Below are 17889 nucleotides of genomic sequence, written 5' to 3'. Positions count from 1 at the left end.
ACAGATAGATAGATAGATAGATAGATAGATAGATAGATAGATAGATAGATAGATAGATAGATAGATAGATAGATAGATAGATAGATAGATAGAACTACAGAATGATAGAACTATAAAAGAAAGAAAGAAAGAAAGAAAGATAGATAGATAGATAGATAGATAGATAGATAGATAGATAGATAGATAGATAGATAGATAGATAGATAGATAGATATAACTACAGAATGATAGAACTATAGATAGAATGACAGACAGACAGACAGACAGACAGACAGACAGACAGACAGATAGACAGATAGATAGATAGATAGATAGATAGATAGATAGATAGATAGATAGATAGATAGATAGATAGATAGATAGATAGAATGATAGAACTATAGATACAGTATAATGACAGACAGACAGACCGACAAACAGAATGATAGAACTAATTAATAAAATAAAATAAAAAATAGTTGAGGGGATACAGTGGCAAATGGCAAGAGAAAAGTCTATAAAAAGTCTAAACCAAATGAAAAAAGTCAACATGGCACACACAACAAACAATACAGCCCCATAAAAGATAAAAAAATAAAAAATTTGCTGAGCCAAAATATATGAAAAATGCGAGAAAAAACAAACAAATAAACAAATTAATACAAAAATTTAAATAATACAGAATAAAATAAAATAGAATAAAATAAAATAAAATCGTTCATTGCATTTATATTGGGCTTTTCTAAGCACTCAAAGCGCTTTGCATTCTGGGGGTGGGGGGGATATAAAATGGTTGAAAGGATATGGTAGCAAAATAATTTAAGCCTGTCTTTTACATCTGAGGGCTCTGCCGAAAAAGAAAGGTATGAAAAAAAAGATATAAAAACAAACAAAACGAAACTGAAAAAAAAAAAAATTATATAATAAGTAAAATAAATAAACAAATACATAAAATAAAATAATGGTTGATAGGATATGGCAGCAAATAATTATTTCACTTCTGGTGGCTCTGCCAAAAAAAGTAAAATAAATAAATAAATAAATAGATAAATACTAACAGACAGAAAAAAAAATTAATTCTGAGGGTTCTGCCTTTTCGAGTCCTCGGCGCAGCACTGATATCATTCTGTCTCCTACATATACTTATATCAAGAGCCTCACCAGGGAAACTCTGACACTCGAAGTTCACTCCTGCTGCTGCTTATAAAGCTGTTGATCCATGATATCCCACAACAGCTCAAATATTGATATGCTTTGGATGACAAAACAAATCTCTAGATGAAAGCCAGTCGGCATGAGGTTACAAAAAATAGTCTTCTTTCACAGATGTGATACACTGAGTTTCTTCAGACTGACTAGAGTGTGTAAAAACACCACACAACACCAGGGATGACTGCACAACAGTTGTATTTGCAGAATATATGAAAGTCAACATGGTGTGCTTGGGTTATTTGGAAAAGAGTATCAAATTTAGGGAGAAAAACAGATGGTTTCCATCTTACCCGAATAGCTTCCTAGTCTTGGAGCGTTGCTGTCGACACCATCGTAAAAGTCTAGTGAGTCCCAATTGTGTTCGGTGGAAAAAGTCACAACTGTAATCTACAGAAAAAAATACACAAAAATATTATAAAATACATAAAATACTGAATATTTTTATTTCGTTTTGAGTGAAATATGTCATATTTAAAAGTGAATTTTAATAATAAATAAATAAATATTGTATAAATCTAAATAAAAATGAGCCATGGTCTGATAAGTATATAAATAAGTACAAATAAGTATATAATCATGCAATACTTAAATAGGCTTATAAATCTTTAAAATGGGGAGAAAACACCTCTCATCTCTTTTGTTGTTGACGTCAAAGGCTGTATATTCAATCAAATGGTGAAATCTGTTACTTGGTATTATGACTAATGCTAAATCAACATTTGGTCCAGGGTTTGTTCCATGTGTTTGGATGATGAATCACATTTATGCTGTTGTTTTTGTATTTACACAATTTTCCAGTTTATATCATGTTAATAATTGTGCATATTGTTCGCCTAAGCAGTATAATGATAAACAATCCTGGTACTTTGTTTGATGTCCAATGTAAAGCAAAACTAACTGAGAACCACCGCTGTACATTAGATATCAGCCATTAAAAACCCATATTGGTTAACCATTACTATATCAATAACTTGTTTCCCTGTATAACATATTGCATCACTATAAAATGCAGTATTACCTGCTCAAAACTTCAAAGTTGTAAAGACTAGAAAAAATGTAATAGCCTATTCTACAATAAAGCAAAGCAGATAATAATTGGATTCCCTTGATGATATTTTTATCCTCTGGCAAGCATTAAGTAATCAAACACACTTCTACTAATCATAATCCACAAATTTTTTTCAGATGACACTACAAAAAAAAAAAAGTTTTGTCTCACTTGGATTCCAGTTCCCTCCGGCACAAAGACCTTCCAAACACAGTTCCGATGGTTGTCATAGGGATCGGGGTAACCCGGAGACAGAATGGTCCCGCGGCGCGTGGTCAGAACTCCTCCGCACGGAACTGAAAGACAGATTTCAGAAAAAAAGACTAAACATGGCACAGAGGCACAACAAACAAAACCAAGTAAACAAGGCCTTTCTGAGCCAAACGATACGGAAAGATAAATATATAATAAAATAAATAACTACAAAAATAAAAACAGATTACAAAGTATTGTGTGATTATGTAAAGAATTATAAAATAAAATAAATAACGAATAGTATTTAATAAATAAAATAAAATAATAGCATTTTAAGAGCACCTTAAGAGATATAAAGTATAGTCACACTCTAAAAAAAATCCGGGGTTATTTTTTTAACCCAAATGTTGGGTTGAGCCTCTTGGGTCATTTTTTTGGATTATTTTTTCAGTGTTTGGGTAGTTTTTGACCCTGTCCTGGGTCAGACATAACAACCCAATGTTTGGGTTGTTTTTGTGTTACTCAGATCCTGGGTCAGACGTAACCCAGCGGTTGAGCTATTTATCGCAGGGATTTTGCGTCTTCTCTTCACGTGAGAGCAGTTCTAAGCGCCATCGAATTGATGCATTCTTCGGTAAAATACAGGTTTGTGTACATTTTATTTTATCTATAAAATCGTTACTGTGCTGTATATCGTTCAATTTTATGCAGAGCAACATACAGGCGCGCGGCGTGAAACACCTTTAACGAATGCCGCTGTCTTTTTGCGTGATGGAAAAGCCTGATGCTTAGCATAAAATAAACGATTTAATTCATTAAGAGACAGAATATAATTCAGAGCTGTTTATTGTATTGGCAGGTTATGGAGTCACAGCACGTTTCGGCTAGAGTGAAACGCAGGGCGGTGGTCCGTTAGCAGTTCCCTGCCGAACATGACTCCAGCTCGGGCACGAGAACCAGCGCCGCTACGGTGGAAACAGAATAACAGAGACTGGTCGATTACACGTGAGTTACTTCTGTTTAATGTTGCATTTTTCTTCTAATGTTTGTTAAACGAGTTTAAATATAGGCAATATGTATAGCCTATTAAAAACGATATAAACAATGCTGTAAATGTTAAAGGGGCCATATGACGAGGTTTCCGCCCAAATGTTCACGCAAAGAAAGTGTAACTTTTATTCTCGCTGTAGTTTTGTTGTTTCCGCCGCCATGTCGTAAAGACGCTGTGTGCTTCGTTGTGAAAGCGAAACTACTTTGTTTGGTCTTCCAAACGAGGACGATATCTGCTTCGTCATGCCTGGAGCTGATCCGTGCTGGTCGCTGAGGAAATACTACAACTTTGCACTGTCGATCGCCGGATCGGCTTTCACCGTGGACGAAGCGGAGTCCAGCCCGGAGTCGTCACATGTCCTTCTGGACGCTCCTTCGTCGAAATCGCCGGCCGCGCCGTTCTCAAGCCCACCCGCCTCTGCTCACTCTAACCCTCCGGCCGTTCCTCACTCTAGCCCCAGGCCTCTGCTCACTGTAGGCCGCTGCCGCTTACTCTAGGCCGCGGTGTGTGATGCCGTTTCATTGTGAAAACGAAACTACTTTGTTTGGCCTTCCAAAAATGGACACGACTAGAAATCAGTGGTTAAGCTGTATTTACAACACTGTTCCAGAACACTTCAACCCAAATATTCAGATGTGTGCAGCACATTTTATAGAGGACTGTTTCCTGATCCTGGAAGAGTAGTCTACAATGCCGGCTGTTCTGACTCACAGACTGTAAGTACGTCTTTTATATTTAAATTGTTTTTATATTTTATATACTTAAAGCAAGTTTTTTGGGCAGAGTAGAGTAGTGCTTGTTGTTTGTCATTTCTCCGATCACAAATGCAGACATGGTTTTATGTTTACGTGGCGCGGCGCGATGCAATGCAACGCCTAAGTCATTATAATCCATAATTATGTCCCCAGTGGATGCAACGAATGCCTTGTTTATAATGGGTGTTAATGTTTTTGAATCATGGCTCCGGCCTGACAGGGCATCATCACAATATGGCAAGGGGCATAACATTTCCGTCTCACACTTGAGGTATTCAGCCAATCACAATGCACTGGATATCTGGCCAATCACAGCACACCTCGCTTTTTCAGAACGATGAGCTTTGTAAAAATCGACGCGTTTCAGAAAGGCGGGGCATAAAGGAGAAACAATAATGTACAGTATGTGGAAAATAATGTGTTTTTTTTAACCTTAAACCGCATAAACACATTTCATTACACCAAATACACAAAATACTGTTCTTTTTAGCAGCATCACATGACTCCTTTAAATAAAGGAAAATAAAGGAAGTTATCATACAAACCAGTGGTTGTGTGAAGTATTTTAGAAAAGTTTAGAGGATTTAAGTTAATCGGTAAACATTATTTAATGTATGAAGTAAAAAATAAGATAGCAATATAGTAAAAATGAATAAACCCAATTTGCTGGGTAAATTTAACCCAAGATGGGTTCTGTCCTATATTTACCCAGCCCTTGGGTTAAACTTAACCCAGTGTTTTTTAGAGTGCAGATATAAATTTGACATGAATTCAACATGAAACATTTTCACAATCCATTTGAATGTTTTATCAGCACTAGAGAAATAAATCAAGTAAAGCCCTCTGACAAAAATTATGTAACAAATAAAATAAAGAAATCTAATAATATTAATAATAATAATGGTGAGTGACAAGCCAAAATGCTGTAAAATAGCCATTTAAAAACCTTTTTTGATGCTGACTTTAAAGATGCGTAAAACATTGATGGGATATCTGAACAACAACGACCACCACAACCAAAAGAATGCATTCTTTTTGTTGCACAACTACATTATTGATTACCTTGCAGCTACTGTATAATATGTTCTATTCTAAAACGAGTTGCATTCAAAAGCACTATGTGAGAACGGACAGCTTTTAATGATGCTCTTGCTGAAGCAACCAGCCAACAATCAACTGGGTCGGTCCATCTTTACCTAACTCCAGCGGGATGTCATTACCAGGTGCAGATTTGAAGTATCACGCATTTATGTTAATACATGTCGCGGCATCTGCTTTAATCTAGCATGGACATAACGGACTAGGTATGCATTAACAAAAAGGCACCTTATTTTGCATGCATTACGTCCCGGGAATTCGAACAACTGCTTCCAGATCCAGTGTCCCGTACGGAGTGGGCATGGCCACAAACTCTAAGACCTTCATCTTTTATATAGGCTTCATCCTGCTCTGCTTAAAACGCATCATGCATTCATCATTTTCAATTATTCAACCTCGCACTCCTTCTATTTGAAGTTTCCTCTCATATTTCAGCCCACTGAAGGGAATCCTTTGAGCAGCAAGAAACTCTTATCTTCTGAAGAGTTATTGAGCTTAAGTGCAAGCATAATGATATTTTTGGTCACAGCCAGTCGACGACAGACACTTATTCAATCTATGTAAAACCGGACACTTGAGCAGATAAACAAAACTGGTTATTAGACGGCATTTCAGGGTATATAATAAAAAAATAAATAATGGTTCACTCAAAAACTAAATTTGCCAATTTTTTTAACCCATATGACTTTCATCTGCTGAGCACAAGAGGAATATCATGGGGGATGTTTTTTAAAGTTATGGAGGATAACAAAAAGCATCATTAAAATAACATTAAAGTAGTCTATATGAATCTATACTATATTCCAAGTCATGCAATACCTTTCCCATGCCTGAAATTAAATTACAATTTAATGAAAATGCAATGGACTTAACCATTGTGACCGGATTGTTGAGTTAGTAAGTAAATTATAGAGCTGAATCAGCTAAATTTGTGATTGAATCATTCAGACTGCTCTTGTGAACTGAATCAAAGAATCAAACTCAAAAGAATGATTCAATCACAAATCAGACATCACTACTTTTTTCACAAACTGTGATGAATGCTTCCATTGAGTGGATGTCAATATTTTTTTTTATTGAAAGCCACTTGAGTTATAGATATAAATATTAATACATAGTAATAGATATAAATCTATCATATGGCATCATAAGACTTGACATTTAGCACAACAGTCATATGGACTGATTTTAAAATACTCTAATGGCGTTTTTTTTTTTTACATTTTGCCCTATTATATTTGTATCATAACATGAAAAATAGTGTCCAACATAACGGTAAAAAAGGCAACTTTTCTGTTCAGCAGAATAAAAGAAAGTCATACAGGTTTGGAATGATGATATTCATTTTTGGGTGAACTATTCACTTACATAAACCATCAAGACATTTTACGCTGGGCTCTGTTGGATTATACACTCTAAAAAATGCTGGGTTGTTTCAACCCAACTTTGGGTCAAATATAGACTAACCCAACTTTTGGGTTAAAAATGTAATTACATTTTTTTCCTAACAGCTGGGTTAGTCCATATTTGACCCAAAGTTGGGTTGAAACAACCCAGCATTTTTTAGAGTGTAAGTGAATGAAAAAGTGCAAAACAATTCTGTAATCAGTATTTTTTTGTTGTTTTTCTGTGAAAACATTTAAACATCAAAACTTCTTTGAGAAGCTGCATTGCAAAAGATTATAATGTTTTCTTTCCACACTGGCAAATTGTTTTATCTGTTTTAGGCACAAGCATATTTAGTCAAATCTATGCTTAAAACGACAACAAAATCTGGAAACAGGGTAAGAAAGATATATTTAATTTAAGATATATTCACTGAAAACTACTTACTGATTTATCTTAATTTAAAGATGCTATATGTTTGCCGGAAACATGACAAAATACTGATTAAGAAAGTGATTTATTGCACTAGATGCATTTATGCCTTCTTGAGAACTTGCAAAGCATAACCTTTTCATCATTAGTCAGTGACAAAGATCCCAAGGACTCGTAACGTATGTTAAATTACCGCTGATGTATGCTCACAATTACCGCATTGTGCTTTCTAATTGACCAGAAACACGTCATTTTAAATGACTTCAATTTTCCATTTTCATTAGCGCTTTTAAAACATTCAAAGCACACAAGCGTCAGCTAAGAACAAAAGCTGGGGGGAAAAAAACCAAAACACTAACTGGAATAAATTGAAAGGACGAGAAATGAATCTTCTGGCAAGCCTGACATTCTTTGTCACCTTTGGAGGGCTCAGTAAAGCAATTTTTATTTGCTTGTTGAGGCTTCGCCAGACATTGTGCTCAGCACCTTTTGTGTAGCTATCAATAAGCGCAAATCCTCTCTGGATGTTAACTACTGCAAGGGCGTTCTGTCTTCACAGGCAGTATTTGACGCTATCTGTCAAAGGCACCGAGGCGATCTGGAGGCCCGAGTCAATCACTTTGTCTTCAATCGCCAGGTGCATCTCCGGGCGGCACATTGTTGCTTTTGTACCGTGCAAAAAAAAAAAACTCACACATTCGTTCGTGCTTTAGCCTTTTCTTTCTTTATTCTCCCTTCGGTTGCCTGGAAGACCATGGTTAAATCTTCACAATTATTCAGTTGACTTCCATTTGGAGCACATCTATATTTCACAGGTGATGTCCCACGCGCTCTCACGCCCCCGCTATAATCAAAAAGGTGTCCAGCTACGTTAATGTCATCATTAGCAGCCGGCGCTCAAAGAGAGGATGAGCACGTCGCTCGGGGCAGAGAGCAATTTCATGTAAATCAATGGAACTTTAGGAGACGCTACCACCAATAGAGTAACACACATGTGGGTAAAAGCTAATGTTAACAACTTGATCATGGCTAGTACAAGTGTGTCGTTTGGTTTGCTAGCAATGCCAGACTCAGACCACCTCATTAATGCTGCACTATGTAAGTTTAGTGTATGTCTTCATTTTGCTGGCTCTTTTTTTGTCCATGGATGCACAGTAGCATTAAGTTAATATTCAATTAAAATATAATGTTGTCACCCTATTTTAGATTAATGCTCCAATTCCACAATTAATTTGAATTATTACTAATATAATGTAATTGCAGAATTATTAGCATCATTAGTAATAGAATAGAATATACTAGAATAGAATAGAATATATTTTAGTAAAATAAATTACATTTCAATTTAGTTATTTTTTATTTTAGATATGTAAATACTAAATATTAAATTAAAATGACAAATTAAAATTAATGCTCTAATGGCAGAATTGGTATTTTTAGTAATATAATATTATATAATATAATACAATGCAATGCATATATAATATAATATAATATATAATATAATTTTAATAAAACTATATTTCAATTTAATTACTATTTTATTCAAATGATTTTATTATACTTTTATAATCTTATTAACATTTTTTTTAGTTTTCAACTTTTAGATTAGTAAATACTAAATAAAATACATTAAAATGGAAAATTAATGCTGTCACTCTAATTTAAAATAATGCAGAATAATGCAGAATTTGTTATTAGTAGTAATATAATTGCAGAATGAATTTGATTTATTAGAAATATAATCAAATAATTTAATATTTTAATCAATTCAAATTTTCATGAAATTGTTATTTTAGATTAAATAATAGATATACTAAATTATAGTATTAACAATATAATATTATAATTTTGAGATTGTAATTTAATTATTATTTTTCTATTTTAAATGAGAATGTAAATAAGAAATACAAATAATACCTTGAAATATTACATTCAAAATGATTGTTGTCACTATAATTTAGATTAATGCTCTAATTGCAGAATTAGTATCCTGCAGAAATAGTATTAAAATACCACTTTAGATAAATTAATAAAATATAACTATGATATTCTAATCAAATTAATAGCATTTTCTTTTATTATTATTTTAGATATATTAAATATACAAAAAAGTAATTATTAAATACTAATTATTACATTAAGATTAATGTTCTAAATACATAATTAATTAGTATTCATCTTTAAAGAGGTATTTTCCAGTTTCAGTGTAGTTAGCTACTTTTTATACAGGTACTTCAGCACCAACGCCCGGTATTAGCAATACTACAGAAAGATTGCTATTATTACATCTTTTAAAAACTAAAATGATGCCAATGATACCAGTGTTTCTGCAGTGCTGGTACCAACTCTATTCACCACCCGTGTGTGACTGACAGGTGACAGCAGACGTGTCAAAAGAGATCTGCCTATTATTATCCTTAAAACTGAAACTGAACCCCTGCCTCCCACATGTCAGAAGACTGTGTGCTAGGCCACAACATTAGCTGCTGAATAATGAGCATCAAAACATCCCAATAACAATGTGTGTGCATGTTATTTTAAGAATTAATTCAGGAGACACGGCATAAAGTGACAGAGGTGAATCCAGTAATGGACACATGGACCTGCAGCACCTGTGCAGAAAATGCCATTAAAAAAAAAAGAATTACGTGAAGCGGTTACCAATAGCAACCCTGTGTGCAAAGCCCACACACTTTAAAAATTAATATAAAACTCCTGGTGATTCACTGAGGCTTTTCCCTTCAGCGGAAATAATCGATGATAACAGGTGTTACTGTCAGAGGTGCGGCGTTTGATTTACCCTCTTACAGCACCACCTCACAAGACCTCACAGAAGGGATGGATTTGATCGTTTTCAGTTGCTAATTTCTAAGAGTTATAAATTGACACTTTTCAATGGTTAATAAAGGGCTAGTTCACCCAAAAATGAAATTTGCTATTAATTAACTCACCCTCAGGCCATCCAAGAGGACTTTTATTGTTCAGTACAGTAGAACAGTAAATATGATTTTTAGCTGAAACCGTGGTCCTTGGTGATTCATGAAATGCAAGTCAACAGCTACTGTCACTTGAGAGTCAAAAAGAAGCATATACAGGCAAGACCAAATTATTACCTGTGGCTCCTGACGATATATTGAGGCCTTATGAAGCGAAGCAATTGGTCTGTGCAAGAAACAAAATAGTATTAACAACATTATTACCTGTAATCCAGAGCCTCAGGCAAACGGAGTTTGATTATTTTCATTGAACTGATACTTTCATACAGTTCATTTCTATAAACTGGTTCAAATTAACTGATTCACCAGTTCTTTTACACAGTCACGCAATGATGTAACATATATGCAATTATATTATTAAAGCACCCAATAATGATGTGAAACGTGGATGTTTTAGGAGCCGTTCAGGTTTTTTGAGCGCTCAAGTTCGTTATTTCGCGCTCATAACGGAAGCGCGGAAGGTCATGTGATAAGAACCAACCAATCAGCTTCATCCTTTCCCGTAACAACATTGAAAGCTCAGCCAAGAGGAAGGAACAGCTGATCATAGATGTACAGGGATAGCCATTTTTAAATAAATTTAGTAGCAGAGCTACTGCAAGCGATTTTTAGTGATGAAAATCCATTTATCCTTTGCTGAAACTTCCACATTTTCATGGAGAGATCAGGTCATTGTTACTTAGCAACGGCATACGCCTCCGGAGCGCAAGTGCCCGAACGCTTTGGAAAAAAGCAGAAAGCGGCGCGCCTAGCGTTTTCCACACGTTTTTAGGTGCGACATGTGAACGGCCCCATACGTGTCTAAAGCATATAAAGTGAATAAACTTAATCATCAAACATTTTACATAAACCATGAAAAAGCATAAAAACGTTCGCCCATTCATTCAAGTGCTCAGTTCACGCATGTGCATATCAGCGGTCTTCGGTCCAAGTCGAACTGTTTCCTCGGTTCAGTGACTGTTGGAGGAACTGGAGCGCTGAATGAGTTAATTCATCATTTCTATAAACTGGTTCAAATTAACTGATTCACCAGTTCTTTTACACAGTCACGCAATGATGTAACATATATGCAATTATATTATTAAAGCACCCAATAATGATGTGAAACGTGGATGTTTTAGGAGCCGTTCAGGTTTTTTGAGCGCTCAAGTTCGTTATTTCACGCTCATAACGGAAGCGCGGAAGGTCATGTGATAAGAACCAACCAATCAGCTTCATCCTTTCCCGTAACAACATTGAAAGCTCAGCCAAGAGGAAGGAACAGCTGATCATAGATGTACAGGGATAGCCATTTTTAAATAAATTTAGTAGCAGAGCTACTGCAAGCGATTTTTAGTGATGAAAATCCATTTATCCTTTGCTGAAACTTCCACATTTTCATGGAGAGATCAGGTCATTGTTACTTAGCAACGGCATACGCCTCCGGAGCGCAAGTGCCCGAACGCTTTGGAAAAAAGCAGAAAGCGGCGCGCCTAGCGTTTTCCACACGTTTTTAGGTGCAACATGTGAACGGTCCCATACGTGTCTAAAGCATATAAAGTGAATAAACTTAATCATCTAACATTTTACATAAACCATGAAAAAGCATAAAAACGTTCGCCCATTCATTCAAGTGCTCAGTTCACGCATGTGCATATCAGCGGTCTTTGGTCCAAGTCGAACTGTTTTCCTCGGTTCAGTGACTGTTGGAGGAACTGGAGCGCTGAATGAGTTCATTCATTATAGGATCAGATATGCCTGTATTTTGGCTCACTTTGAGTCAAGAGTGACTGTCTGGCATCCAGAAGTGAGTTTAGATTGAGTAACTTGTAGATCTGTGCTGCTTGAGTCACAAACTGTTTCAGGTCGGTTCAGTCCGATTTGGTGAACTGCTTCAACTAGTTCACTAAACAGAACCAATTCAAAAGACTGATTCGTTTGTCAAACCGGGCATCACTCCAGACCGTTTGCCTGAGGCTACAGATTACAGGTAATAATGTTGTAAATAATGTTCAGTTTCTTGCATAGACCGATCAATTCGCTTCATAAGCACTCAATATATCATCAGAAGCAACGGTTATTAATTTTGTGTTGCCTGATATGCTTTTTTTGACTCTCAAAGTAACGGTAGCCACTGAATTGAATTCAATTAATCACCAAGGACCACGGTTTCAGCTAAAAATCATCTATGTTCTACTGAACAGAAAAAGAAAGCCATCTTGGGTGACCTAAGAGTAAGCAAATTAACAGTAAATTTCATTTTTGGGTGAACTATTTCTTTAATATTGGTTATGAATGTGAGGCTGATTGATGCAGTGATTTTATTATTAGGAACGTGCAAATACTCATTTAACATGTGAAGAAGAAATCTTAAGGTAAGGCTTTAAAAAAAAACAAGCTAATTAAATCAAGGATAAGAGTGAAGTTGAAAAATGATGATGAAAGGATATCAGGGGAAAAAAACAGTAAGACATTAAGTTCTGTTGTGCAAAATCATGACTATTTGCGCTATGCGCTGAGAAAATGATGCCGCATTGTTTGGTTGGTGAGAGCATAAGGATGGCGGCTTTGCTTTCAGCGCCTGTTGATTCTCTCATAGGAGCATTTCTATTAAATTGCATGAGGACAGGGCTAGAAGGAAAGTATTCTGTCAACTTGCATCAAGAGATTTACCCGAGATTCACATTTACTTGAAATTGCATTTCACAGGGGCCTCCACACTGTGTGAACGCTCCTGTATCCATTAGCTCCCAGCACATTTATTTTTAATAAAACCCCCTCAAATCTCTCCGGCTCTGTTGCACAGCACAGTGAGTGACTTCTAAGGACCAGCATCCAAACCACAATGGAACTACATAGGTGACTTATCTGGAACGCTCTACAAATGCAGAAACTCATACAAATAGTGCTCCTCACGCGAAGCATGCCGCAGATTCGACTCAATGAATTCAATTCAATGAAATTCAGCTTTAACATGTTGCTAGGCAAAGATCATGATAACCTAATTACTTAACAATCAAGCATAAATATTCACAGCACACTCAAATAATAAATAGGTAAAATAGTACATTTCTTTATTTTGATGTTATATATTTAAATAGGTTAATCTAATATAAATATAATATAATGCAAATTCATAAATATTAAATAATAACTTAAGTAAAACTTTAGCAATCTAGTAACATCTAAAAATTTTAAATATAATGTATTTAAATACATATATTGTTATATTATAATAATAAATACATTAATAATAAATATTTAACAATTTTAAATTAAAGTATATAATCTATGACTAATTTGGATAAATATATTTCATTGTTATGAATGTAATAATTACAACATATTGAAATAACAGAATATAAATTTATAAATACTAATATAAAACTAATAAATACTATTATTCGATCATTTAAGTAATACTAGTAATATAGTAACATTTAAAATAAATTAACTTTTACTTAATTTCATTTAAAATATACAGTATTATAATATATCGATAATATTAATAATATCAATAAAAAATAAGAAATTTAATTAAAGTATATCATCTTTGATTAATTTGGAGATACAAATACGAATATGAAAATGAATAAACACTATTAATTTACAATTTAAGTAATACTTTAGTAACGCAGTCAAATTTAAAATGACATTTTCCTTAATTTCATTAAAAACACACTCTAATGAAAGTATATCATCCGATTAATTGTATTAATATAGATAATATAAACATCTATTTTATATATTTAATTCAAGATTTGTCTAATTAAAATTTCACTTTGTGCTGAGTTCTTTTGCAGTGCATTATGGGATTGTCTTATCCATGAGTGCATGCAATACTGCCTTAAAATTTGGCTAACATTTTAGAAGACAGCACAATCATTTTGGAACAGCCTGGGCAAAATTCTGCCTTGCGAGGACAGCTCATTAAGTTTTGGACCAGAGCCTCAATCTCAGCCTGGTCATCTGGTCATAGCTGCATCCACGCCACAGGTCTTCCCCAGCAGCAGGGGGCAGTATTGAGCACACAGACGTGTGGGGGTGAACATACCGACACATGTTGGCACAGTGCCGTTCCACTGGGCCAGTGAGTTGGGCACTGCCTCACACCTGATGGCACTAGCACCATGCAGAGTGTAACCTGGGTTACACTCGAAAAGCACCACCGTGCCCAATCCAAAGTCATTCCCAACGCGCTTCCCATAGCGAGGCTCGGGCACGGAGCTGCACTGGGAAGCGCTGGTCCTTGGAACAGCTGCAGAAACGCAAGAAGAAAAAGCTTATGGTTGTTTTTTTTTGTTTTTTTAATTTGCAAAACAAGTATACACTACCGTTCAAAAGTTTGGAGTCACTATTTTTTTTGAAATACTTTTATTCAACACCAACACATCAAATTACACGAAATTAATCAAAAGCGACGGCTGTTGAAAATTCAGTTTTGCATCACAGGAATAAATGACATCTTAAAATATATTCAAAGAGAAAACAGTTATTCTAAATTGTAATAATATTCCACAATATTATGTTTTTTACTATGTTTTTAATCAAATAAATGCAGCCCTTTTTTAACAAAAAATTTTACCGACCCCAAACTTGTACAGAAGTGTTGCAGTATACACTATACTGAATACATATTTTGTATTAAAAAAATCATTCTAATAAAATAAAACATAAAAATGTTTAAACTATAGATTTATCAATTTATCATCAGTTATTTTACATAAACTACGATATATATATATATATATATATATATATATATATATATATATTGTTTGTAGTATATTAGTTACACTAGAAATAGAAGATTGAGCACATTGCATCATGAAATACATTATTCCACACAATGTACTGTGTAAATGTCACATTTTATGCATACAGTGCTATTTAATGCAGAAATACCGTTATTTAAAAGAAAAAGGTACATATGGCACACTGCAAAAATAGCATGAGTAGTATGGAAGTAATCTTTTCCAAAATAGCCTTAAGTGATTAGTTAAGAAGTACATACCTTGATACACAAAATGAAAACCTTTAGCTGTGTTTGGTCCCTCGGTTTTGAACCTGATGGTGATTTCATTGGCAGAGCTCAGTGGCAAAGGCTCTCCTATCAAAAGAGAAATTTGAGGAGGTGAGGAAAAGAAAACAAGTTCTGTTATCTGTCTGCAGCTACAGCAATGGCATAAATGAGACCATTAATACGCCTGCTGAGTGCTGCCACATCAACAGGGTTAAAGGAAATCATGTATCCTCAGTACACCAACAAGAGCGGTCCAAAAGTTGGAGACTACGAGTGAAAATGTGTGGATCGCATCCTTTTCTACTTTAATACAAATTATATTACATACAGCATCAGCATAATTTAAGTGAAAAATTTAATTGAAAAAATTTACTTTAATGTCACTCGTTTACTTACACTGAATTTTATATAATATAATTATATAAAGTTTTATATATAATATAATATAATATTACATTAATCATTAGGATCATTAATACATTTAGGGTGACAGCATTAATTTTACATTTTAATTTAATGTTTAGTATGTGATATTTAATATTTAGTATATCTATTAAATATTATAATAATAACAACAACATTTTATTTTTTATATTTATATTTTACTAGATTACTAAACTATTACTTTATTACATTTTAAATAGTTTATTACATTATAAATGTATATTTATAATTGTGTATGCTATGTTATGTTACGTTACGTTACGCTACGCTACGCTACATTACGCTACGTTACGTTGTTACGTTCCAACTGCTTGTCAGAAGCCCATTAACAACAACACAACATTCAGTGCAGCAGAGCCGTTTTAGGAATGAGATCTGACTGTGGCAGTCCTCCATGTAGTTCAATGTCATCTCGCCTCAGCAGACGTGCCTTTAGTTGGTCTCACGTGGTGACGGTAAACAAAGCCTTTTACCAGAGTGAGAGCCGTGGGCAGAGGTGAGGAGTGGAGACTCTGTCGAGGGCCCATCAAAGATCTCAAGCATCTCATTAGGGGTCGTCTGGAAGAACATAAACTGGCCGAAGAGAACTGTAGTGAGAAACAAAGGAAAGAACTTCTTAAAACTTTCTTAAAAACTAAAAACATCCACTGTTGTTTACTGGCCGTAATTAATTTGCTTTAGTATATAAGACCTGATTACAGTGTATTTATATCTTTGCAGGTCAGTGTCTCTACAAATTATTTTTTATCAGTTGGCATCCCTCCCAAAGGAAGATTTTTATGCTGAGATGTAGAATGAATAGAATGAAGTCGAGTCAGCATGAAATCAAACATGGCCTTATTTACTTTATAATAGATGTAGACAAAATGAGTTTAAGTTGTAAGTGGTAAGTCACCCCTGGCAAGATGAGGGTTTAATAAAAGTTTATGCAAGAGAAACACAATTTATTTTTCTTTTTTTTTAAATCAGTGCTACATGAATAAGAGGAAAAAGGCTGTGGCAAAAAAAACAAAACTGTTAATTTACTTATATTACTGACGCTGTAACAATACAATGCTGGTGGAAAATCGGCAAACTTATCCTTTAACTGTTGACATGCAGTAATAGATGAAGGTGGATAGGTCATTTGTTTATTAAAGAGTTTTATGAGACATATTGAAGTTCATAAGGAGATCTCTGCCTATTTGTTTGTGTGTGTGTATTTATTTATTCATAAAAATAGTATTTCTGTTATAAAAAAAAAATTGAATTAAAGAAAATTAAAGGGGTCATATGATGCGATTTCAAGTTTTCCTTTCTCTTTGGAGTGTTACAAGCTGATTGTGCATAGATAAGATCCCGGAAGTCGCAAAGACTAAAGTTTCAAAACCAAAGAGATATTCTTTTTAAAAGTTAAGACTCTGACACACTCCCTAAAACGGCTCATTCTAACACGCCCCCACATATCTACATCACTATGTGGGAATATTTGCATAATGCGCCCAAATGTGCACGCAAAGAAAGAAGGCGTGGTTTCAGGAACCGCAGTTAGTGTTGAAGCAGCATGTCAGGGAGACGCTGTGTGTTTCAGTGTGAAAGCAAAAGCACTTTATTTGGCCTTCCGAAAGTAGATGCATTTAGGAATCTTTAAGATGACTTACAACAGAACAGCAATGCATTTTATGGACAACCGTTTCGTGAACCTAGGAGAGGAGGTAATTCTGACTTTGCTATGACAATCTGGCGCTTCTGAATCAGCTACTGTTTTGTCATTAGTTTAAGTACTTGCTATTGACTGTTCAAGAAAATTAAAGGGGTCATATGATGCGATTTCAAGTTTTCCTTTCTCTTTGGAGTGTTACAAGCTGATTGTGCATAGATAAGATCCCGGAAGTCGCAAAGACTAAAGTTTCAAAACCAAAGAGATATTCTTTTTAAAAGTTAAGACTCTGACACACTCCCTAAAACGGCTCATTCTAACACGCCCCCACATATCTACATCACTATGTGGGAATATTTGCATAATGCGCCCAAATGTGCACGCAAAGAAAGAAGGCGTGGTTTCAGGAACCGCAGTTAGTGTTGAAGCAGCATGTCAGGGAGACGCTGTGTGTTTCAGTGTGAAAGCAAAAGCACTTTATTTGGCCTTCCGAAAGTAGATGCATTTAGGAATCTTTAAGATGACTTACAACAGAACAGCAATGCATTTTATGGACAACCGTTTCGTGAACCTAGGAGAGGAGGTAATTCTGACTTTGCTATGACAATCTGGCGCTTCTGAATCAGCTACTGTTTTGTCATTAGTTTAA

The 17889-nt window shown here is 34.8% G+C and overlaps 1 protein-coding gene across 1 annotated transcript in view; it reads right to left on the bottom strand.

The window, feature by feature from the left end:
- Window positions 1-17889, bottom strand: part of LOC107592166 (CUB and sushi domain-containing protein 3-like) — a 223387-nt gene that overhangs the window by 95690 nt on the left and 109808 nt on the right. The window contains exons 27-31 of the mRNA XM_016281569.1: window positions 16075-16188; window positions 15149-15244; window positions 14189-14392; window positions 2411-2535; window positions 1482-1578 (exon numbers count right to left, since the gene is read on the bottom strand). Of these exons, the coding sequence (XP_016137055.1) occupies window positions 1482-1578; window positions 2411-2535; window positions 14189-14392; window positions 15149-15244; window positions 16075-16188 (636 nt within the window). The remainder of the gene's footprint in view (window positions 1-1481; window positions 1579-2410; window positions 2536-14188; window positions 14393-15148; window positions 15245-16074; window positions 16189-17889) is intronic.

Source organism: Sinocyclocheilus grahami, unplaced genomic scaffold, assembly GCF_001515645.1.
Source record: "Sinocyclocheilus grahami isolate Dianchi unplaced genomic scaffold, SAMN03320097.WGS_v1.1 scaffold150.1, whole genome shotgun sequence".
NCBI classification, from domain to species: Eukaryota; Metazoa; Chordata; class Actinopteri; order Cypriniformes; family Cyprinidae; genus Sinocyclocheilus; species Sinocyclocheilus grahami.
Note: the sequence above shows the minus strand (reverse complement) of the source record. Positions and strands in the feature narration are given on the sequence as shown.